At 33.9% G+C, this 26560-nt stretch overlaps 1 protein-coding gene across 4 annotated transcripts in view; it reads right to left on the reverse strand.

Moving 5' to 3' along the window:
- LOC113555542 (protein Shroom) overlaps positions 1-26560 on the reverse strand; it is a 173842-nt gene that overhangs the window by 39202 nt on the left and 108080 nt on the right. For all 4 annotated transcript variants that reach the window (XM_026959952.1, XM_026959950.2, XM_026959949.2 and 1 more), the window contains 8 exons: positions 22705-22900; positions 19936-20157; positions 16054-16287; positions 15686-15924; positions 15212-15601; positions 13228-13576; positions 12777-12859; positions 10319-11317 (listed from right to left, as the gene is read on the reverse strand). In XM_026959952.1, coding sequence (XP_026815753.1) covers positions 10319-11317; positions 12777-12859; positions 13228-13576; positions 15212-15601; positions 15686-15924; positions 16054-16287; positions 19936-20157; positions 22705-22900 — 2712 coding nt within the window. The remainder of the gene's footprint in view (positions 1-10318; positions 11318-12776; positions 12860-13227; positions 13577-15211; positions 15602-15685; positions 15925-16053; positions 16288-19935; positions 20158-22704; positions 22901-26560) is intronic.

Consider the following 26560-nt stretch of genomic DNA (forward strand, 5'->3'; position numbering starts at 1 on the left):
AGTAGCGACATAAATAGCTATTCTTATGTTGCGTGGGGGTGAATACATTAATGATCCCAGACTCTTTATAATTTACAAACAATTGTATGTTTTTATGAATTGGGGCAATGAATAACGCATTAGCACAAATAATATTCTCCTCTATAAACTGTGAAAAATTAACGATTTAACAACAATTACAAAACACTGATTTTGTTCGCACAAAATCGTTTTTATTAAAAAAAAAATTGTAAATTAAAATTTTATTGCAACAACAATACTGGACATTAGAGTATATTGTACAAAAACTCAATAGATACACGGAACTTCACCGGGCATAATATTATTATAATGATATGACACGCAGGACGTTCAAAATAATATGAAGCCGTACATAACACTACTCACTACCTACATACCACATAAATGTATAATACTATATAAATAACAGTTTTCACACGTGGTTTTTATGCTAATGACGACGATGATGACACTACACACACACACACACACACAACAGGGTCTATAGCTATGTAGTCATCAGTCAATGCACATGCACGTATTATACACATTATGTAAAGGCACACTCCACAGGTTAGAATATATATATAAATATACTTAATAAATTACTTTATACAATATATTATAAGTATACGCGAGCGCGTATGTATAAGTAGAAAAATGTTGGAGAGGCGGCGTAGGAGTATATAAAATATTAAAGCCATACGTCATATAATATAATGCGACGGTGATGAATCGTCGTCATATTATGCGGGCGGGTGTACATAATATTATATATATTATAACGGAGACGGAATAACGCGGGCCACAAACGGCTGCGGCAGCTGTACACAAGTGTATTACATTATTAAATTATATTGTACTGCCTACAAGTACCTCCTATAAGTAGATAATATTATCATAACATGTAGGCGTGCTGAATGACCGGCCCCGCGACGCCGTCCTACAAATCCCTTTTCTCCCCTCTACGCCATTATTGTTTATCGATCTGAACTCAAAGGCAGAACTTTGGGTACGGGCGAAAGGGCGATTGGGCGACATTTACTCCTGTAGTAAAATTTATATCAACACTCGAATTATTCATTTCCCTCCCACAAATTGTATCCGCTTTCAATTGATAAAGTTGTAAAGCAATTGAATACAAAACTGCACGCTTCACGTATAGTCCCACAAAAGAGCTGTTAAAATGTTTAAAAGTTATATACAACTGAAGGTCTGAAGATTCTCTAAAACTGCGTGTCAGTTATGATTGTAACTAATATTATAGTTAAAAACACGTTAGAACGATATCATACACGGCAGGACGTTTAATTTTTTTCATGACTAGTAATAAATCTGCACACGAGAAATATGCAACCATTAAACTAAAAAAACACAGTACTTATATACCTAATGAAAAACGCAATATAACAGTAAACGGTTTCGGGGTATAGCCGCTAAATTTGCATGATGCGCGTAACTTTTATAAAATAATATACTATATAATATATATTGCTATAAAATTGTTCATTGTCTACTGCGCCATCTTATCAAATAAAATATTATAAAAAAAACTCTGTAAGTCGTAATATAATATTTTTTGTGACCCACGCGTGAATCATAATAGGTACGCGTAATACTTTTTTATAGACTTTGCAGAAACTATATAAACTTCATAACAATATATTACATTTCATTATGTCGATTTTGTTTAATCAAACGAAAACGATAAAAAGTTGCAGATCGTGAAGTACGTATTCTGTGTTCGTACACACTATATATCGACGTGTAATATAATACGTTGATACTTCGGAGTAGTAACGCAAGTAATTTAAAAAACAAAATCATTTTTCCGAGACGACTCTTTTTGCAGAGCAGTCTGGACACGAGCAGCATTAGTGCATCACAACAATAAATACAATAAATATGGTAAAAAATCCGTCGTCTTTACGTTTTTATACATTATTATATCATATGCAAGTTAGAACGCGCGTGTGTATGCATAGGTTTTTAACGGGTGATTTAATAATCTTGCACACTCATTAACGCTTTATGTATTTGAATGTGACAAGGGCGGGTGGATCGGATGCAGACGATGCAGTTGGTGGTGACAAATAGCTGTTATTATATTATATATTATACACACAATAAACGTAAAATAATTAACATGTAAGTCGGTCGATTAATAACCGGTGTCGTAAGAAACACACGGTGAATATATAAAATATGTACCTATATAACACTAGTATCGAGACGAGTTCTTCTCCACGACACCGAAAATGGCGAACATTGAGTAATTCTTGTTTAAAATAACGCTATAAAAAATATACGAGTATATTGAACACACTAATTCGTTGTTACGCGTGATAATCGATTATGGGGCGGGTATGTTATCCTCCAAAACTCAATACATTTCAATATAATACAATTGTATACGATTACAATCTACAATATATAAAGAAGTAAGACTTAAAAAAATATCTTAAAATGGTTAAATTTTTTACGGCATACAAAAACATTTTTATTTCATTGTTAAATCTTGTTGTATTTAATGAAAAATTATTGTGAAGAAAGATATATTCACCAATCGTTATACTGCGAAATTTTAGAATTAAAATTCACTTCCGGACACATATTTTGAATTTTTTATAAATTGGCTCATTCCATATTCTCGATATTCTAGTCAACATACAGTTGTGAAAATTTATATTCCGTGATACAATCAGGTTAAAACGAATATAATGAAGCAATAGAACTGTTTGTGTTTAATCAAACTTACTAAATAGTAAATACACGCTTGCTATTTGGAAATTATCCAATACTAAAAACATTAACGAAAAAACATATAATGAAATGGGAGTACTAAATATTATATTATAAATATTAATTTTTAATTTTTTTTTTTTAAGAAATCTCCCCCTTCCATCTTCCCGTGACTATCCCGAAAACATGTTTGTAACCACAAACATATCATATTGGTGTAAGTAAATTTTTTTTTAAACACATTGAAGAAGTGTTGTAGTTATGAGCGCTTTACTACATACGGGGAACTACGAGATCTGTTACGATCCGTATAGAAATGAAAAGACCCAAATCCGCGGCGGATAAAGACAAAATTCCGTTATAGTGGCTATTTCAGGGGCTGAGATGAAGAAGTAAAAGAAGTCTTTCCGACATAATAAAGTGTCTGTGCGACATTCACGTCCGCGACCGTCGCATCGTGTAATATTATGCAGACGATATCTATTATCTATCGAAACACATCTCAGGCGCATTCGGCTGTCGCACTGAACACGAGCGGAATCGTGTCGGAAACCGAACTAACACACTTTTTTCTGATTGTCACCATATATAATAACATTATTATTTTAATATTCAGTCTTTTCGCCGCCGGTCGTGCGATACAACGACGGTTTAACATTAAACATAGGTATCACATCTATATAGGCATACCTATATATCATTATGTATATAGTATATAATATTATGATGGTGGTACAGCAGAAGATGTGCTCCAGTTGTTATAACGGCGTGACCTTTTAAAAATTCTATGCTATATACTGACACTGCTGTTAAGCAACAATAGCAATTTATATTTATGCTTGATGGTATTCACCAAGCATGCTCGCATTTGTTATTATTCAAAAATTAATTTATTGAAATTCTGATTTTTGTGGTTTTGTAGTATATTTTTGGAATCATACTTCTAAGTTACTAGATTTTTACAATTGTTAATTATGTACTTCTTTTTTTAAAATTAGAATTCCGAATCACCTCTTTTTTTTGTTAATTCTTCATTAGAATTATTTTTTTTGATTATATGTTGATATAACATCTATATCGAAACTCAAACGAAGAGTTAAATAGTTTTTAAATTATTTAAATTTGTATTCACCTTGGATAATAAATTGGCCCATGTGATAATGGGTTTAGTTATTTGAACATTTTAGTCTCTTATACTAATCTATTGACATATATAAAAATCTAAATCATTTAAAATATGGTCCTTTTGCGTATATAAATATAATATATTTACTTAAAATTTTTAAAAATCAAAATTTGAATAAATTCATGATTAAAAGAAAAAATATTGGCGGCGTGCTTTTGGCATATATATATATATATGTATAACCTACCGTACCTTTACGGCGTATAATATTATATATACTTCCTATATAATACGACATACATATTATAGTCAATATAGTCGACAACAGTGGAAGCATCATGATGTACCAATAAAGAGACGACGGCGCCATCGCGTGCGTATAAATAATATATTTATGTACACGCGCCGTGCGGACGGTCGCGGGCAGATCTACTTTCTATACGCGTGTATTTTTTGTGCGTGCATACACACACACACACAAATATATATATATATACACAGATAGATTATCTGTGTTATAATAATATATAATAATGCTGCGAGTGCAAATCCAGTTTCGATAGACGTTACGTGAAGTCGCGATTACTATACGACTGAGGTTGCCACGCTACCCCATCATCCCCACCCTCCCCCACAGAAGCCGCCTACACCGATCACGGTTATTTGTATATTACAGTAAAACCGTAGTATCGTTCAGCGATGTTACGTGTTTGTCTTCCACTTTCCAGGCAGATGACACGACCGGGAAAGTATATTATAATACATCTATACATTTACGAAAACAAGTACTATGAACAACCATGGTCGTATGTTTGAAACTATTCAGCGCGACGGTGGACATTTAGGAGAACGCTGATGAGCGTTATCAGTTTCACGTCAGTTCGACGCGGCACTTTATTATATCATATCATGGGTAGGTATAAGTATCTCTTATAGTCTTATAATATTGGCTACTAAATATAGTAGACGAGATTTCGGTAAAGCCTCGACGCGTACAATCGTGTCGCATGTACAACAAAACAATGACAAACGTGGGCGTGTGCCGTGCACGGCTGGGAGAAGTAATATTATCATTACTGTCGCACGGCACCTACTCTACACGACGATATTGACATTATTATATACGCATCCACCCGACGTCGTCCACACACGCGTATTTAAAACATTACACACGTTCAATACTCGCTGGTATATATATATATATATACATGATACAGGCAGCCGTGAGTTGTGACACTCTCACTCAGTTCGCGTCTTCGCGACACTTTCACCCTTTTTGTTGTTTGGCGTACATTATATTATATTATACACAAATACACACATATACGCACGCATATGCACACGAGAGCGCGTTATCCATTATGCGCACAAATGAAATAGGTAGGTACAGGTACCTATAATAAAGTATCTGTAGTCTGTACCTATCTTATGTATACGTTGCAATAATAATGGGTCGTCGAGCGGCGAGTCACTGCGGAGATGTAATCCTTACGCGACCGCCGAAGGATATACAAATATGTAAGTGTTAAATAGAATAAGGAGAAGAAGAAAATATAATAAACGGAGAGAATGAAAAGAAAAAAAGCAATTTACCAACTGTTAGTGCAACGCGTATCGCTTATATATATATATATATATAATATTATAATACACGCGGTCGTTGTGAAATTCGATACTTGGTTCATTGTGCCTATTTAATTGAATTTGTCCGGATCGAAATTAAATACAAAAACTTGCGCACTCGCACACCCGTACACGATCATGGACGTGACAATAGCACAATTTTTCACGAATACACACAGATCGAGCTGATAACAACGCGGCGCCGCCACATTATCTATTGTCACGACGACACTACAAATAATAACGTTTAAGTATAAATCCTCGACATCTGTAGTATATCCTAGTCGATTAAAAATAGTGAGTTATCAAAATATAAGTAGGTAAAATACGTCGTATTATTTTATCCGCGGCACTTTCCACTTTCCGTTTCTATTATTTCCTTTTAGAGTCGCTCTAGATTGATCCCTACAATATGCGCGCGCGCGAGTATACACACCAAATTCGTCAGTTCAACGCAGGTTTTACCTAAACCTATTTAAAATAACGATAAAATCCATTATCCTGCACTGTACTGTAGCAATCGTGTCTTCATTATAAAGTGTAGTAATATTATTATGGCGTATATATATAGTATTCTCAGGGCTAGAGTCCAACTTATGGAGGGCTAAGGTGGCTACAGCCTCGGACCCCGGGTCCCTGTTTTGTTAGACATCTACATGATGTATATCAGTAAACATTAGTTAATATTTTTAATTTGTACTGATATTATTATAACTATCTATTATAGATAGTTAATAATTATATTTAAATATTATACAAATATTAAAAATTAATTTATGTTCTGTAAATGAAAATTTTGTTCACTAATGCAATTATGTTATTTTAATGTTCTGTGTATTTTTTAAATTACATTTAACTAATATTTAAGACCCCTAAAATAATATTACCCCGACCCTATATTTTCTAAATTGGATTTTGCTTAGAGCAACGCAAGAAAAACTGCGATACCGGTATTGTTACATAAAACTATATAATAAATATTATGACGACGGAAATCGAAACTGAAAGAATGAATATATTAGATTATAACGGAAGTGAAGTGAGCTTTATATAGTAGGGGGCGATGCAAGTCGAGTGCGATAGGTGTTAATACACATAAATTAAAATGTATGTAAATTGCACTGCCTTTATGCGTATAAATATAATAACGATTGATTATCTATAATCACGCCTAAAACCAAAGTTAAGTAAATGTTATCACATTTTAGTATAATACCACGTGTATGTTTAATTTGATTTTTCAGCTGATTAAAAAAAAAAAAAAATCTATTTTCTTGAATAATATTACTCATTATTCATTAATATATAAGTACTTAGCAAATTACGAGTTACCAAAATAAAGACAATAGTATGTATATAATTAAATTACATAATGATTGTGAGAATTAAATATCCAACTTTCTTTCAAAGATATCAATTATTAAAAAATTGCTTGTGACTAACAATTGACACGGATAATTTTCGATAAGTGACACGTTTTTTCTCAAAATTGTGTCTTAGAAGATGATGAGGGCTAATCTCACAGATTACTTTTTGTTCTATCAATTGTATTATTCTACACAAAAACCAAAGTTATCTAAAGTAGGTTATTTTTCAAATTCTTCATCAGAAAAGATTCCGTCATATTATTATATGTTTAAATTTATTAAAAAAAAATCCTAGCCTATTAATTGTAGTTTAAAATAAACACTTCTAGTGAAAAAGAAATTCATACTAAAATAATTTACATATATCTCCAATAGTAAGGTATTTAATTGTATTATAAATTAAAAACATTAAAAACATATTATTTATATCTAGTAATTGTGTCAACATACCATAAAATCGTCTCCGACTGCGAAATGCAGGGTTAATAAATGGTTATGATTGACACAAAATTATTTTTTTAAATTTTTGTTTCTATACCATATTCGAATAATCATTTAGCATTGGGGCGATAATTCAGTGCCTACTATTCAGTAACTCATATATTTATAAAACAATATAAGTGCACTTGAAAATTTATAAAACTGAACTATGAGCGTGAAAAAACGTCATGAAAGTCTGACACTCCCGCGCCGCATGTACACGCTAATACAATTTAACATACGACATGAGCGTCATGACCGCGGTAACCTGATACGTCGTTTTCGTTGTAAGATGCGAACGAAACACGTCTCGGACACGCGACGACTATCACTTTCTAGTTTTGACATTGAGCCTAACCCTCGCGCGTATGTCAGCTGGTGCTTTCGTTTAGCCACAGTATTCTGCTATTTTTGTTACTAATGAGGACTCACGCGTCCATCGATAGCGCTGTTTTTCGCATAACTAATATATTTATGATATATCGTACAATAAATATTGATATTACATTATGTTAGAATAATGACTCGTGTACATCGCCGTCGTCCGTACATACATTCTCGTACCTATAGTGAGCTGTCGTTTGGTTATCGTATCGTAGACGATATCGCAGGTCGACAGCCGGTACACTGGAGCACTAGTGACACGTAATTGACATTCCGCAACGTCATCACTTGCGCGGGGGCAGATATCATGCTTTTTTTTCGATTGATTTTCTATTTTCCGTTTATAATTTTTGCTTTATTGTGACCAACTCAAACATATAATCTCTCTGACCTCCGTCGTCATCTTGGTTATTGCCTCATCCCTACGATCCATAAGTTTTTATTTTTAAGATTTTACAGGCCATTTTACTTTACAAGTCTTACTGATTTTATCAGGTTCCTTCATTCAAAGCTCTCTGCAGTTGTCTGCTTCTTCAATTGCTGTCGCTGTGTTCCAAAGGGAATTTTATTTTTTTTAGTGATTAATGCTTATCTCATTATCAATTTTTATCTCGCTATAAATATCTGATACATTGAAATATTTTCAAATATTTGGTTCATTGAAAATTATCTCAATATCTGTTTTTATTCTTCTCTCGTAGTGCCCCGTTTCTATCCACGTTATGATCTATATAACATGATACTAAGTAAACACCGTTTATGGTCACGACAATTTTCCAAGATTCCAAGGGTTTTGGAAACATATAACACATCGCATGAGATAGACATACAATTTATTGGCTCTTGGTAATTCCCGTATAATGCGAGGTATGTACGGATAATATTCGAGTTTAGAAAAACATACATACACACGCATATAAGCGCGCTCGTTAATTAGTTTTTTACGCGTATACAATGCAACGATAATGATGTGCGATGGAAAACGCGTACCAGTGTATTGTATATTTACGATTTTATTATGTTAACGAACCGGAACAGCTTTCTTGTACGGTTTATTATGTTATTATTGTTATCCGCGATGGCGGCAACTCTATTGCTGATCGATCGGTTTTCAACACGACAAATGTTATATGATCATCGTCGCGGTGATGTTATCATATCCTGTTTTTGATGAAGAGACTACCGGAGTATAGTGTTTGCGTGCTGATAGACCAATGACAATACGGCGCGGGCACGTAAAAGTAGATTTGTCGCACACACAATGTGACAAGGCCTACATAATATACTGTACAATAAGCGCGCGCCATAATAATATCGACATTACTCGACATCTTCAAATCACAAACAACCCAATTTGTACGAAAGTATATTATTATTATGTACAAACAACACAGAAGCACAGTGGTGTAATATATTTTTTTTCGTTTAGCCTGACGCTCAAATTGTAAAGATGTTTTTAAGATAAAACAAAACGCTATTATTATTATTACACGTTTTGTGGCCTCAAAAACGAAATCATTATTGTTGCGTTTAGATTGAGAAGAATAATACAACAACGATCAAATAATGATTAATGTGTGTTAATTTGTCATTGTTTTTACTACGCACAAAGACATTGTTAAATTATTATTATAGCCTATGAAATCGTTTTAATAATATTTATTATTTATTGCGACGGTTTTTTCTTTTTTTACCAACAACATCATAGTGATTACAATAATAATGTAAGTCACTTACATAACTAATCAAATCAAAAATCGATGATTAGGGCCAAGGGAAGAAAAATACTATTTTATACCTTGGCCTAAATTACCGATCGGTGATTTCGGGTGTAGTCAAATCGAATATTTTCAGAAATAATCGGCCGGCATATAAAATAAAAATAAAAAGATCGACAATTAATAGTAATAATAATATTATTTTATTATGTTTGAATTTCTCACCAAGCAACACCACACAAGTGCGCCTGACAAAAACGATATAGGCCAACTATAATGCGAGCACGCCTACCGATAACTAGTAAATTCGTATAAAATGGCGTCCCCTTAACGACGTGGCCATAAATGCTCGAGTAGTTAAGGCTCTACAAAATATATATTTATTTTAATCCGTTCGCTATATACGAAACACGATTTGACAATTGTACGTACGAACGGATTATAAAAAAAATAACTTTAAACGAAATCCATAATCCGATTGTTTTTGGTTTTATAGGTGTTCGATATCCAGCTATACTTGTTCGGTAAATAAAAATAGTAAAAAAACAAGTATAATAAATAAACCTATAATCCTATTTTTTGTTTTTTACCACATATAAGTATACAACTATTGTAAAAATAATTCTGGCGTATACGCATTTAAATTTACGACAAATTTATAATCACTAGCCTCGCTACCACATAATCTTATAATCAAATTATTATGATGTTGGTTTTGGCAAAAATTATAAATACAATATTTTTCATTAATAAAGTGGGACAAACGCTATAATTCATGAAGAGTTCATTCAAGACATCAAGTAATTGGCTTGTAGAAATAATCATGATAATTTATCAAATAAATATCTATTACAGCTAAATCTTCAAAATGTACTCACTGTTGGTAAAGTGTCGGGGGACAGCTGGGTTCGAGAGACGGCGGAAATACGCCCGATGACTTGAGAGGCCCAACGACTGCAACAGTCTTGGAGGCAGAAGGAGACCTGGCAGTGGCCACCGCGGCCTTCTTGTCCACGTCCCTGGCGATTTTCAGTGGTGTACAAATTTGATGTTTGACCACGTTGCTTTGGACCGTGGTAATAGTCGCGCTGAACGCAGGCGGTTTGACGGTGGACATGACCACCTGCTGTTTGGGTACCGCGGAACCCTGGAACACGGACTTCCGGGCCGAGAACTCAGACTTACAGTAGTCCTTGTTGGGTATGGTGAGTTTGTTACGACGGACGCTCGACGAACGACCAAATTCTTTGACGCTGTTGTGCGGAAACTGCATTGGTTTATCGTCGGTTGTCGTCGCGCTTGTCAGTAATGGCGTCGGAGGCGGTGGCAGCAGAGGCGGTTGCAGTAGTTCAATGGCAAACGATTTGACTGGAGTTTGCGGCACTGCTTTGTGGCTGTCGTATATGTAAGACAGCGATTTTGATTTTTCGCTCATTGCGTTGTGCTGGTGCTGATATTGGTGGCCGTTTAGGTGGTGATTGTTGTTGTTGAACAATCCAGCTGATACGCCGCCGCAGCTGGCATTAAAGTCTCTGTTAAGAAGCACATCTTCGACGGCGCTAAAGCTGCTCTCCAGTCTCTTCTCTTTGCCATTGCGTAGGAACTTATCGTTCCTCAGCGATTCAGGCTTCGGCCAGATGGCTTCCGGTGGCGGTGGCGGCAACGGTTCGTCCGACACAAACATTTGCTCGTCATCGTCAACCACCGGCGGTGGTGGCGGCAAGTCCGGACTTGGCTCTCGTTTCGCTTGGGGCGTCTGCTGCCGAGCGACCTGTTTCTTCTTAGGTGGTAGTTCGGGAACCCAATCATCGATCGATATCGATGGTCCAAGTACCATAGGCCCAAGAATTGCTGTTGACAGCGAACCACAACTAGAACTTGAACAGTGTATAAAAACAAGCGATTAGCACTAAGTATTATAAACAGATTACAGATTTAAAACATAATTGATTTATTTTGTATTTTTAGTAATATTTCAATTTTTCAAACAACCCGCTTTTAGAAAAAATATTTATTTATTTACATGAATAGTGAATACAATGATGATTCATTACTTTTATTAGCTAAACCAGTTATGGTTAAGTACATATAGAATTTGGCAGATAACCAGGTATATTCTATAACCTTAAATATAACAATAAATTATCGAATTAATATTTAATTTGAAAATGATTAACATTAAAAATGCATTAAATTAATAAATTGCCATATAATATACTTATTACTACCTACCTAATTCATTTGACAAATGTTGGCACCTAATTTTATTATAGGTTGATTTTTGTATCTTATGGATTAAAATTTAATAAAAAACAAACAAGTTGAGTAAATAATGAGATCCATCATCCATGCCAACATTCTATATACATATCTACAAGTGTAACTTGTTTTTTTGCATCGGTTAACCGAATGTTAACTTTAGGTAATAAACTTAAAAATTTAGATTTTTTTTCATTTTCTCTCGGAATTACATTGTATGAAAAATAATTTTACCATATAGTAAAAAGCTCTAAATGTTGTCATAATTATTTTTATTGTGTATTCTGATATAACTTTGATTAATTTCTATACTTTATACCCACCGAGAATTTAAAAATAAAATAAATAATTGAAAAGTATTATAGTTAAACAAATCTGTCAATAGACATCAGAGAAAAAAATTATATTTTACTAATTTATTACATGTTAATTAGACTATTATTTTTAATGTTAATTGGATCAGAATTTTAAACTAAAATTTGACTATTTACCCGACTGTAAATTAATATAATGGGTAAATAATTTAAAAGAAATGTAATAATATTTAAAAGTGCCTAGATAGACTTCAAAAAATGGTTTCATAATTTTTCTACTTTATTTTATTTTTTGAATTTTAAATGATAAATTAATGAGCATTGATTATGAATTAAAATTAATGACAAATTTAAAACAAATTGTAACAGGAAACAGGTTTCTACAACTTATAAAATAAAAAAATGAAAATAATAAATTGAGATAACAATTTTAAAACAATGATTAGATTCTCAGAAGTTTTTAAGACAGTAATTTATTTTGTTTAAATTTTCAATAATTATTTATAATTATATATATACTTAAACGAATATAAATGTTCTTAAGGGGTTTAGTATAGGCAACTAATGTCTAAGAATAATACATTTAAGGGGCAAATCATGTTTCTAAAAGCATCATATAATTTCATATTTCATAACTGCAACAATATTAGTTTTATAGAAGAATTTTTAACCATTTGATTTCTACATATCAATAATCGTGATGTAAATTTTACAAAAAATAAATAGAAAATATTAATTCGATGATTGTAACTTGTAACTATACCTCCTTAGCGGATTGTTTTTATTGAGTTCCTTGGAGTTGGCGTTGCTCGCTTCTTCGACTGAACTGTCATCTTTTGAACAATCCTGAAAACATAAAGTAAAATGAAACAATCGGTTACATGGTTACAATAAAAAAATTAACTAAATTTTCAATGATATTATATTATTTGTTTCTTGAATTTAAAGTTGTACTTGTTATAATACAATAGTCGCGTAACTACGTAAGCACTACAAATTCAAGAAATTGAGTGGAGATTTCGAATCAATATGTTGCATAATAAAATATTCATCTTTCCCCGCATGGCATGATCAAACTTAGGTACGCTACTAGACTTTTGAGTAACTCATTTTAGTACATGCACGCGTTTTGAGGAGTTTACATTGCTTTAGTACTAACTCCGTGCCCAAAATTACCAAAGGATCATTTAAAAAAGTGCTAGGAGATAACTCACATCATTCCAAGTGGCCGGAGTGTCGTATTCGGACGAAATGGACGAGCGCCTAGACAGCGGAGTGGGCAACCGTGGACGGCAAGGTATCGGCGGTGGTCTAGGTGGCGGTGGCGATAGTTGTGGCTCGGACCTCCAAGACGACCCGGGCTGGTGCCTTTCGTAGAAAGACAACAAGGCTCGTTTCTGTATAGCTCTCAGCGAGTGGTCCGCCACTCTGTGCTTCTTTTCCGGGTCAAAATACGTGAACTTATTGGGTGTTTGTTGTAGCTGTTGTTGCTGTTGCTGCTGCTGTTGTTGCTGCTTTTCTAATTCGTTGATACGTTCAGCTACCGTCAGCGCTGGTGGAGATCTAAAAAAAAATTAAAAATGTTTAGTTAATATCAGTCTAAACAATTGTATATACTCGTACGTATGTATGTACTATGTATAGTGTATACTATATACACATAAATGTATAATATAATTGAATAATAAGATACCATCATAGGTAATCATTAATAATAATAATAATACAACAAAATATATAATTTGGAAACATTATATATATTTATATAGGTAGTGTATCTGATGTTTAAGCTCCGATGACAATAATTATGATGATAGTAGTTATAAATAAAAACAGAAATTAAAATGTGTTTAAACGTATACAATGATAAAAATAATATTATCATCAATGGTTTTTGTTGGAAATCCAAAAAAATGCGCATTTTATTATTATTATTATGCATTTAGATTATTAAAATTTACGCAGAACAATACAGTTCAAACCTATCTTGTGATTTTAAACCAAATCTTTGACAAAACATATTGCATTTGTATTTGAAGATGAGGAGGACGCTATACCCGCATGTGTTGTCTCTGTCTTATACACGCGTAACATGATATTTGTATCAAAATAACCAAAATTTTAAATCGCATTGAGAAGAATTTTACCTGTGTCGTAGCGTTTTAATTTTTTTGATAACATGAATGCAATTAAAGTTATCGGTTTGAGAACTTTAGGTTTTTTTCATTTAATTATTAAAAATTATTGGTTACCATTATCAAAAAAATTAAATCGCTACAACACAGGTTAAGTTCTCAATGCGATTTAAAATTTTGGTAATTTTGATATAAATATCGAGGGAGTAAAATTGTCCCGCGCAAAACAGTTTTTAACTATGTAACGCGTGTATAAGACAGAGACGACACATGCGGGTATAGCATCCTCTTAAATAACCAAAGAACAATGTGATTTTTAATGCGTTTGATATTTTGTCGAAGTGAGGTAATTAGAATGGGACGATAATAATATGCTTATAATATTATTATAATAGTACGAGAAAAGTATAACAGTTTGGAGAAAGCTTGTGTTATACAACTGTGCCATATACATGTGTATGTATGACATAGGAATAAAACGCATAATACTTTATCCCAAGTCATTTAGAATAATAAGAAAAATAAGATAAATAATTTTGATAAGAGTGCGGTATTATGCATAAGCAGATGACGTCCGAGATGTGAATGAAAAAAGAAAACTGTATTTTGATACATGATAACAATAATAAAAACGTTGAACAATAAAAATATATGGATACATCGTCAAATGGGGTGATAATGAATCGTTTACTAATTACTAGATGTTATTCAGACTTACGGCCGCGTAATTATTAATAATCAATTAATGACGTTATACATTTACGCACAGTTATATTAATAATACAGAGGTTACCTACAGATATTGTGTAATGTTTACTACAGTAATATTATTTACGAGCGATTAACTTCGAGTTACGGATTTATAATGCAATTTTGTTTGTTTTCAACTCTATGGTCCTGATACATTAAAATACGATAATATTAAAACCATATTACTGATACTAAACGAGTAAAATGAGTTTAATAATTTTATGGTTTACTGGTACTAGTGGTACTTATATAACATTTTGATATTTTACAGTATAGACAAATATAATAAGTTGTGCGGTGTAGTCGTTCGTACTTTGGTGAAGTCTTTTCGTCTACGACCATTGCCGGTTGTACCGTGTACGTGCTAACCGGAAACAATTTCCGGAGATTTCTCTGGTTGCCGACCCTGTGCTCCTGAACGCTGACGCCTGACCAACCGTCGGTCACGCTCAGCACCGACTCGGAGTGGTGTCTCTGCGGCGCCGACACTTTGGCGCTGTGCGCAATGAGCTGGGTGGTACCACGGTGCCCGCTACTGGATACGGTACTCAGGTCACTGTTGGAACCGTGCCACTTGAGGGTTTCGCTAGAAGAACCGGAGCTGGCACTCGAGTCCCTCCCCTGAGCGGTGATGGCGGCGACGGGTTTTTCCGAATCTTTACTTATGACGACCACGGCGGCAGATTCGCTGTCTCTCCTCAATCTGCAAAAATACCATAGCGGGGTCACTGACAATCCAAAAACGGGTTGTTCGCAAATTATTTTTCGATTAAATTTTATGATATACCTGTCCAGGAATGGGGTTGATGTGGAATCGGTGCTGGAAACGTAGCTATGGTACCCTTCGCTCTGCGCGTACGAGGTCTGGTGCTGGTGCGAAGGTGCCGTTTTCTCGGTCAAGCTGATCTGAGACGTGGACTTTTCCTCGTAAATCCTGGTGTAATGCTCCAGCTCTTCCTTGGTTAAATGGCTGGACAACGCGCTGTCGCTACCGTCGAAACAGCTTGAATACTCGTCTGTTTCTCGCTGTGGAATTGGATAAAACATGATTTTCAAAAACAACCAATACCAATAATAATGATGCATGTAAAGAGTCTATACTCTATAATATAGAGTCTACATTAAATATTAGTATACAATAAATAGGTCACTAACGTGCGGCGAGTCGTCGTAAGCTCTTGAATACTTTTCGAGTTGCGCTTGTGTAAGTTGAGATTTCGGGTCCACCGAATCCAATACTATCGATGATAATGGCACACAAAAGTGTTTCTCAGCGGGTTGCTGCAGTCTTTCCGCGTAACCGCCACCGCCGTTTTTGGTTCTCATCGACCGTACCCGGTCTAGCAGTTCGGGTTTGCCCTTTTCGCAACGCTCCATCACGGTCTTCAACTGCGAAAAACGGTCCATGTCAAAAGTGTTGCATAAAAAAATATTACGTGTCACACGTAATGTATTATGTGAATATTATGAATAAGATAGGTCATAACCGTGACAATAATAATCGCCTAAAAACACACTATTATTATATTGATTAGATGAATTTATATAAAAATACATAATATTAATCGATCGCCCGTGGTATGAGTTGAGTGGTGTTTCCCAGTCGTGTATATATTTGTATACGAACAATAGCTCGGGGTCAAAAACTTCGGCGGCATCTAAGTCTGGCCAACAGCGCATTATAATATATTGTAAGCCCTAATACTCAAACCGGTTTCGTTAAACAAACATTTATCTGCGCACCGCCACCACCGTTGAACACACCGAAAGTGTTTCGCTCGTTATTCGCATCCGACACGCCTGGTTCTCTGCGGTGTGCAAGGCTCGGCCGTTCAACGACAAATCGATTCGCGGACACACCGGACACGGTTCGTCAACACGAATAGTGCACCGAAATTCTTGCGGGAAAAGAGCCGTTCAACATCGACGACCACGCTGTTTACATTATTTCTATAGATAACGAGTGTGTGTAATATAGGGTGACCATATTTTTGTAAAAAAAATAACAAAACGATTTGGTCCAACTCCAAAAAAACATCGTAAAATTGTAATGATTTTAATTTGTTGAGATAATGTTTACCTGTTGTACAAAGTAAGGGACACCTATTTGTTGTGGGTATTATATACATTGTACCTATTGCAATATACTAATATAGCCTATACTCTAAATCTGTAGGACATAATATTTCACGAATTCATGATTATCTCCGACAACTATACGTCGTTATCACTCGACATCCGGATACACATAAAATGCTATTTATAACAATTATTATTAACATTAGATTCAATATCTCAATATTCTCAATACAAAAAGTAATAAGAAATATAGTGTTTTGTTTTTTTTTTAAGTTTATAAGGTTATCTTTTATTATTGCACGAAAGTGTAATTGTAACGAGAATAAAGCGAAATTATCTACTAAAAATGGGACCAAAAGCGTCAAGATTTTTAGGATATGAAAACATGATACTCAAAAAAACGACAATCTCATTCTAAACAAGACGTATGGACCTTTTAACCTTAACGTCATATAGTTTACGGTTAGCAGTTGGCAGATTCTAATGATGTCGACTCAAAGTCGGAAAATTGCGTCCAGCTACTTACGCGTGCGTAATAATTTACAAGAAATTATATAAACCACGTCCGAGGGGCCTTCAGGATTATTCAGCAACCGACAAATTCTTAACTCAAGGTCTGTGTAACAAATATTGAGCGTCAGACAGAAAAAATAATAAGAGTTTTTCCCTTCGTGATTATGAATTTCTGAAACCAGTAGCAGCGGCAGCACACATAGATGAAATACAAGATCAAATTTATTTATTGCATTGGTGCAGTGTACAACGAACAATATGCACGATATAATATTATAGTGCGAAGCAGTGAGTCGGTTATTGGCAGATGGAAGAGTATGCACGCGCCTATTTGGCTGTTGTACGGATATCATATTATAACAAACGAAGGCAAATACGAACACACGACGTAATAAAGCACGGTACATTAACGGCCAGTGTATGTCGCAAATCCCGTTGAATTAATAACTATTGGCTATTACACAGACTACAACTATACTAATACACACACCCACTATCGCTATAGTATAGCTAAACAACGACTGCTGGCTACAGATCGAATGGTACCGACTTCGGCGGAATCACAAAAATGCATGGTCGCGCATACCGTGTTCTTTGCCCGGCGCACATTTATCGTCATCAACATCATCATCGATATCATTAGCGCATGTATTTCCGAGAACGTTTTACCGAGAGTATACGTACATAGCATATAAATTTTATCGCACAGAAATCGCGGGGTACAGACGCTTTTAAATTAATTTTTTACAAACAAAACTACGTTATTTGTCATTCTCCAATTCCACTACAGCGGAAAATCAAATTGATATTACAAATGTCCCATATCATCGCCGACACGAAGGTGTAACCCCAGGAGGTCTATTATTATAATGCCGACAATCTCGTGAAACAACATTGATTTTAACAACGACAGCACTATTTATAATAATCGACACAACAATCGGATTCGGTTGTCGGATCGAGAGCGCGCGCGCGACGACCACGAAATCGCCAATAATGTTATGTTAACGGCGATAAATTGTAAGATCATAATATTATATTATAATAAGGCGTGTGTCGTACTGGCGGAGCGTGAAGCGTCCGACGATTTAATCCAAAGTCAGTGACCCGTCTCAAGACGGGCGCGGCGGCGGTAGCGTCGTCGTTGTCAAGTCCAACACTATATAATATTATTATACGGCCAATAATACCGTCGCGATACATTTAATCATATATACAATATCTTAAATACAACGGCAACTTGACCATTAGTATATTAATAATTAGTAGTAGTACATTGTACATTTAAAGATGTAACACGATTTGTAAATTGTAAATTCAGATTTATGAAGAAATTAAATTAAATTCGTAATATCTTGACGGTTGGATCCTGACGCTTGACTAATTTTATTTAGAGATGTGGTACTGATTGCAGTAGGTAAATTTCGAATTTTTTACTTTCCGTGAAAATGATAAAAAAAAGGCAGACTTGCGATCACTTAAAACAATCTCCTCAACGTTACCTTTTCTTGTATAGGTTGTTTTTGTCCCTACGTACTCAGATGTGAAGAACGAAATAATTCTAATATAATTAATAATTATTAACTAATAACATAATCTCATTAATCTTAATATTAAATTCAACTAGATGAATAAGCAATATAAATCTTTGTCAAAGACTTCGATCTTTGCAACAAAAAAACTTCGATTACGCTACATTCGCCTAACTAACACGAAGTTATTTTTTGACAAAAGAAAAACCTCCAATATGTGATAGACATACCACATCCATGTCCTGACGATTAATTATAATATTATGAACTCGTGTCGAAATTATTATTAATTATTCGTGAACCGCGTGCAGTTGAGATCGGTTTTGTATGTGTACACAATAATGATAATAATGATATTATCATAACAACATCTCACCGAGTTTAATATACATATTATGTATCGCCATACATTTTCGCGGGGAAATTTTGAATTAATAACGGATTTACAACGAATTCGGCAGCGATACGGCAAGATTATCAGGTTATTTGTATCTCTATATTTCGTCAATATACTCTTCCTCTGCTGGTTTGTATTTTCTACATAATTTTCCATATACTTTCACCGAACCACGAGCGCATATATAACTAATATATAGCTAATATAATACCTGGGCAGTGTCGGCGCTTTAGGAACGTACACAATATTATCGCGTATAAAAACCAAGATGATAAATATAATAATATATATAATATGAGGTCGTCGTACATTGTATTATATTCAAAGTATATGGGAAAGATCGATGTCGATAAATTATGTCGAGATGATTTCCCGCGTACAAGTCCTATTCCCCCTCCCCTTTTCACAGCAGCGTAGGCGGTGGCGACATGCACGTGATAATAATAAATAATATTCTGTGGGTTAGGTAAATATTATTGCTATAACAGACTGTATTTTATATGCGCGAGTGTTTACTTGTTGCGTGTAAAGCCCGTTAGACAGTCTTTTGGGATACGGCCGGACGATGGGCGGCGGTTGTTCTTTCGGGTAACTATTACTGCTGCTGACCGTCTGCTCTTCCGCCCAGGACTTTCTGGACGCGGTGACGGACATTCCATTGCTTTTGACGGTCGTCGCCGCGACGGTGATGGCCGGACAGGATGGAAATTTTTCGTGTCCACAAACCGCGTCCTTGACCTATAAAAAAAGGTTCATTTGTATAGGAACACTCACATGCTTATCATAAACATATACACACACTAAGATAATTATATATTATAATATTATATTATATAACGTCGTAGGCAATAATAGTGGCGACCCAAAAACAATAACAAAATATCGAGTTTTTATACGTATGCAAGTCGGCGATACAATTCGGATTGACCTTGTCGTCGAAAATAAATAATATAATGTAACGCGTGCATATTATTACTATTGTACTTAAATTAACCAATCGGCCGTGTTTCGAGACAATAATCGGAGAACTCATTGTTTCTGTCGGTTGTCCGTGCGACAGCGTACGCACTCTGCGCGGTAGTTGGTATAGATATAATACAATAATGAATTACGTACGCCACGGAGTATGTTGTTTGACGAACGAAAGACGGAAAAAATTCCCTCGGATATGCGGCGGCGACTATGATTCTTCCGACTACATCGACCTCAAATTCGTCCTTGACGGAGATTTTTTTTTATCCGAGTACGACTACTATTGTATAAGCCGAACACCCACGGACGGAATTTTTTCATATTTTTTATACGCACACACGACGTGCATACATCAATCGATATAATATAACTGGTTCGTCATCACATCGATGAAGAGCACACCGTACCTGGTTCGACTTCGACTCACCGTGTATAATATTAAAATATAACGTTGATGAATAAAAATACTGTCGATATATATATATACTATAATATCATCACAGAAAAATAATAATTGTTAAAAAGAATGGAAATGATATATATGAAATATTTCTGATGTCTTAGACGTTATCGATTTTTTTTACTAAAATCGTTTTAAGATAATTCACGTGTGCCGCACACAAATTGTGTAGGTAATAATTTATTATTTAAAACGATATCGATTTAAAACAAAATATGTATAATTATTGACACATGTTATAAGAATTGAATATAACTTTTTAAGTTTTATTTTCTGCACCTATAGCTTTATATTATTTTAAATATAATATATTATCTCATAAGTCATGACGTTAAGTATTTTATATGGGATCGTATTGAAATAATTTATTTCAATGAGGTTTTTTTTTCCAAACACAAACTAAAAATTTTTTAGGAGTTAATAAAAAAAATACACATATAATTAAATTAATTTTAACGATGTTTCGCGTGTGGTTCCCATTCGCCTCAATGTTTTTATGTTTTTAATTAAAATATACGTAGGTAGAGAAGACTGTGCGAACATTATAAGTAGATACTAGCGATATTGGAATTTTAAATGTAAAATATTATATAGGAAACGGAATAATATAACAAACAATAGTTAAACATCATTAGCGAATATGATAAACTATTTAGCTGGTCACAAGAAACATGAGCCATTAATGGAGTAGGTTTTCGTAGAAAAACCTTTTCGAAACGCGTGCATTTTTTTCGAGGTATTCGACGATATTGCGGAAACCCGCAGTGAGCAAACAGATAAACACATACAAGAAACGCATTACTATAATGTGTTTCGGTAATATATTATCGAAAGTAGAACTAATAACTTATTACTAAAAACGAAATAATATCTAAAACTATAAATATTGAAGGCATAGAGCATTTATCGATTTTAAAGTTTCCTACAATAAATTACGAGTACTCTTTTATTTCCACACTTCCACAGTAAAATTGAATGATTTATTTAAATCATTGTGGCCTTTCAGTGTACCACATACATTTACAATTAGATACGTGTACACCAGTATTCAGTTTAATTTAGAATTATTTATTACATTATACTAATGCACATATCAAGTTGTTAATTTGCAATTTAACTTTCTAATTGTATATTAATTAAAATAATAATAGTTCGCTCCCCTACATTAAATAACGCTTTCCAATGATTCACTAATGAACATAAAACACCATAAAATCAAAAATAAATAAAAAGTGTGATATTATTGTTATTGAAATTTGTAGGTGTTCGTTTAAAAATAAAAGTTAAGAGATAAGTATAGCATGATTCAGTATAGTATACGTGTGTATAATATATATTATTACTAATATGCTGTGGAAGAAATAAAAATGTATGATAATTTTTGTGGTTTAATATCAGTGTTGTACCTTGTACATATTGAATGAATAAAAAAAAAATATTTAGATTACATTAAATGTTTTTTTTTTCTCGCGATATATTATGCTGTGCGAAACCTTATCAGTTATTATTTATTCATATGTCACAATATTAGTCACAGAAAGGTGACAAACGCAATAAAAAATGCTGAGTAAGCACAGATGCAACTAAGTTTAATAGTATAGAATTATATTAGTTAAAATTCTGATTTTTTTAATATACTTTAAAACCACATTTTGAAATATTAAGAAAATTTAAGGATTGAACTGTGGCGGTGCAAACTCTTATTCAAATGAGAACCATGCTTTTTTACTGTAAATTGTTAGTATATGATAAAATTTAAAATTGTGTACACGAGCGCAATAATTCATATACAGTATTCATATTACATTAAAATAGACTCAAATAGGTTATATATATAAAAAAAAACAACTCACTTCCACGGGTGGGAGTGGGGCCCTATGTCTGGGTATGTGTCCGTCGCAGGTTTCAGTCATGCGGGTCGTTACACGACTGGACTTGACGACACCGTTGTTGCCGTGCGAGGAGCGGTTTTCCTTGCTGCTGGGCAGTTCTCTGATGGTGGCCACGGCAGAACAGTTGGCCTTAGTGAACAATCCATCGTTCCTTGTTCTGTGGAAATAAAAAAAAAGTCCTGATGATACAATGTATTTAGCTATTAAGAGTACAATGTTGTATAGCAATAACTAGAATAATTAACACGAGGCATCAAGTTATTTTTGTGGATGGTCCAATCGAGTGCCATTACATTAATTTTTTTTAGTAACAAATTATTATGGTGCAAGGGACAATGGGATCTTGACCCACGGAGTATAGTCTACACATCGCACCACTGAGACACGAAATTATATTATATAATATATTTTTATATTTATTTATTTATGCATAATAAACGGCTCCTAGATAACCTTTTTGTGAAATACTAGTGAATGTGAGTGAACAATATTAAGATTTCAGTAACATTTTTAATTAAAATAAATATTATGATAATTAAACAAAAAACAACTATGAAAATAACAGATATAATCATAATAATAAGACTACATTTAAAAACAATATAATATTTAATAAACTAAAGCTCAATGTGTATTATAACGCTGATATTATTATTTGTGAGATTTGTTTTAAAAACAAAAAACCGAAAGGCGCCGGAAACGCCGTAAAACCTAACCTACCGTAGGTTGAACAAAATAATATTTTATTAATCGGCGATAGTCGTTGCGCTCATATTGACGTTCGCCGCAGGACCGTGATGGATCGATGGTCTCTAATGATATTTTTTAATTTCAATTAACGTAATTATAGGTTTTTTTTTTATTATAATGACATTTGAGACAAAAAAAATCTATACAATAAAAAAAAATATGACAACTGCAAAATAACGTTAAAGTTGATTGTTATTACACGCCGGACGTTGAGACGCAATTACATCGACAGCGTGTCCGAAACCTGATGACGAAGTACATAGTACAATATATAACATTAGATTATTATTTATTAATAGTTAATACAGTTTTTTTGTTTGCGGGAATAAGTGCAAATGCAATGTATACAATTTATCGATGGAGTGGTCGATGAATCTAACAAGAATAACTGAAGTAGGTACACAAGTAGTGTAATATTATCCTGATCTGAAAATGAGTGGCTACGTACACAGCGCAAAAATTATATATATTGTACCCTTATTAAAAGGATTACTACTACCTATTTCAATTATAGAAACTTTACAAGAAAAACAAAGAAAAATGTCTGCGTTGTCGCCATCGTTGATAGATGTTTGACTCTTAAAAATGGAATTTTATCAAAATGTTAAATAGTTTAGGCTTTGTGCAAGTAAAATAAAAATTAAGATTTCTCTTCCGTTAATTCAGCGTAGGGCCTCAGGTAGCTCAAAATTTGCAGAACACCTGTTAAAACAATACTTAGTCCAACAAATATAAAATAATAATATGACGATCATCACGTCAATATGTATATGTAAAAATAAGGCACAATCCATATTTATAGCCACCACCTAATAGCGGGATAACAGATGGTGAACAAGTCCCCGGATCCCAGCCAGAGATTCATAATAACACTAATAACTAATAACATTGATTTTAATATAGTAAACTTACAAAATAACCAATGATAATAATTAGGGAAAGAATTTTTACTGAAATATTTGTTAGTTTTTAGAACACGGAAATGTCAACTACACCACTACAGTTGTGTACATTCATGCAATTTTAACAAATTTATACGAATTTTATTTAGGTTTATTTTCCTTAGTTATTGATTTGATTATTTATTTAAACTTTTTTGTAAAACTAAAACAATGTTGGTGATATGCTTCCAACTAGTTTATTAATTTATTAAACAAGAAATATAATCATTGTTTTATCAATTTACAAGTTTAAAATTTGTCGATAAAAAATAAACAATAATTAAACACGATACATAAATAAAAATTTTTATTTTTATACTAATTTCAGATCACCTACAGAGATAATTATCATTAAATAACGAGTAATCTGTCACGCGCACTAAAAGCAATAAAAATAATATCGGCGGGCGTGTATACGACTTATCGTTATCACAAAATGATTTATACGCGATCTCCGGTGCAACGCGTCATAACACGGATAATAATAACAAGAATTATAAATAAAGCTCTTATTTTAAACCTACACGATGTAATAATAACAATAATGATAAATTAATAGGTAATAGTCCAATAATAAATATAATAAATGTGCAGACCACGATACGGCCATAGTCCATAGGGGTGGTGCCAGGACAGGTTCGTACATATTATGGGAGTATAGCTTTTAATATTTTAATCGACTTTACTAGGAGCGTGCACACGGTAATAATTCCACGAAATGAACTTGCGTTTATTTTAGTGTATTACAATAATGATAAAAATATATTATATGAAAATTCATTATGGCAAACCGCAGAGTGCACGTTTGAAGTGTTTAAAACCGGTTTTATGGTATATTAAGATTGCGTGCGTGCGTATGCTTAGTAGTACGGTTAAATCGTCCGAAATCGAAATGCTTTGTCACTCGTACACGCGTATTAAAAAAAAACAACGTACGATTATTTCTTTTTATCAGTTCGCGCATTATTATACACGACCAAGTGTACGTGTGGAATACGCATTATATTATATATTTGCAGCGATCTCGTTTGAACAATGTACGTTTTATTATCCATATAGTTGTTTAAAAAATGTTGGCTGCACCACCGTAGGTTAAAATAAAACATACATTCATGAAGGCTTAACGCAAGTTTGTTATAAAAATATTTATTATTAATTGTTCTATCCTAGATTTTTTAAATTGTTATTGCCCAAAACTATTTGGTTAGAACAACGCGTATCGATCGGTTAAGACCGGGTTCACAACTATACATCGTCTGTAGTGTTCAAAAGTTGAGTTCGGTGTAACTGGAAAATTTCCGGTAGATCATGGTTATTGAATGATGACTGATGACAACGATGAATCAGAATACGACAGAAAACACGAGAGACGACAGACGACATATCTGTATGAATCCGTCTTAAGACAATCGTCATATTATTGTTTACTGTAATACATAGGTCTTTTCATTACTATATAACAGTGGGTTCTCCTTTATAAATATCACTATGTTATTTATTTTGATAAACGATGAACCGCGGTTTTGCTACCTGCAAAGCACAATATAAATACACGTTTTTTTTTACCCGGATAACCCGTACACTACATGGTGCACGAGCAATAGCAACAACAATAATTATAAGTCGTTCGCACAGATTCTGAGCTGTCATATGATTCGTATGGATACATCCATACATTATATTGTATTCAGTATGCACATAGTACATAATAAAATATGTATAATATAATAATAATAATATACGTATAGTGTATACCCACGCAGTGCATGTGCACGGCCGAATGATTTATGTGTCGGAGCTACCGAATTTCCCGAGGTCACGCCCACCTCTGGCCGTATATAATAATAATAATAATAATAATATGATTATTATTCCGGGATATTATATATTGGCCGGCCACGGCGCATCGCATCGCAACACTGCTGCGGCACAGCCTCTTCCAGACGGGAGATGGAAAAAATAAAAACGAGAATAAAATTAAAACACGAGAGACGGACCTGATCGCGCGTACATTCCGGACATTGTCAGGAACCGGTTATGGCCGGCGGGTTTCTCTGACGTATCATATACATACTATTGCAACGGCGATATTGCATAATCCGGACTTCCGACGGCGTCTACAGCTA

Source organism: Rhopalosiphum maidis, chromosome 1, assembly GCF_003676215.2.
Source record: "Rhopalosiphum maidis isolate BTI-1 chromosome 1, ASM367621v3, whole genome shotgun sequence".
Taxonomy (NCBI): Eukaryota; Metazoa; Arthropoda; class Insecta; order Hemiptera; family Aphididae; genus Rhopalosiphum; species Rhopalosiphum maidis.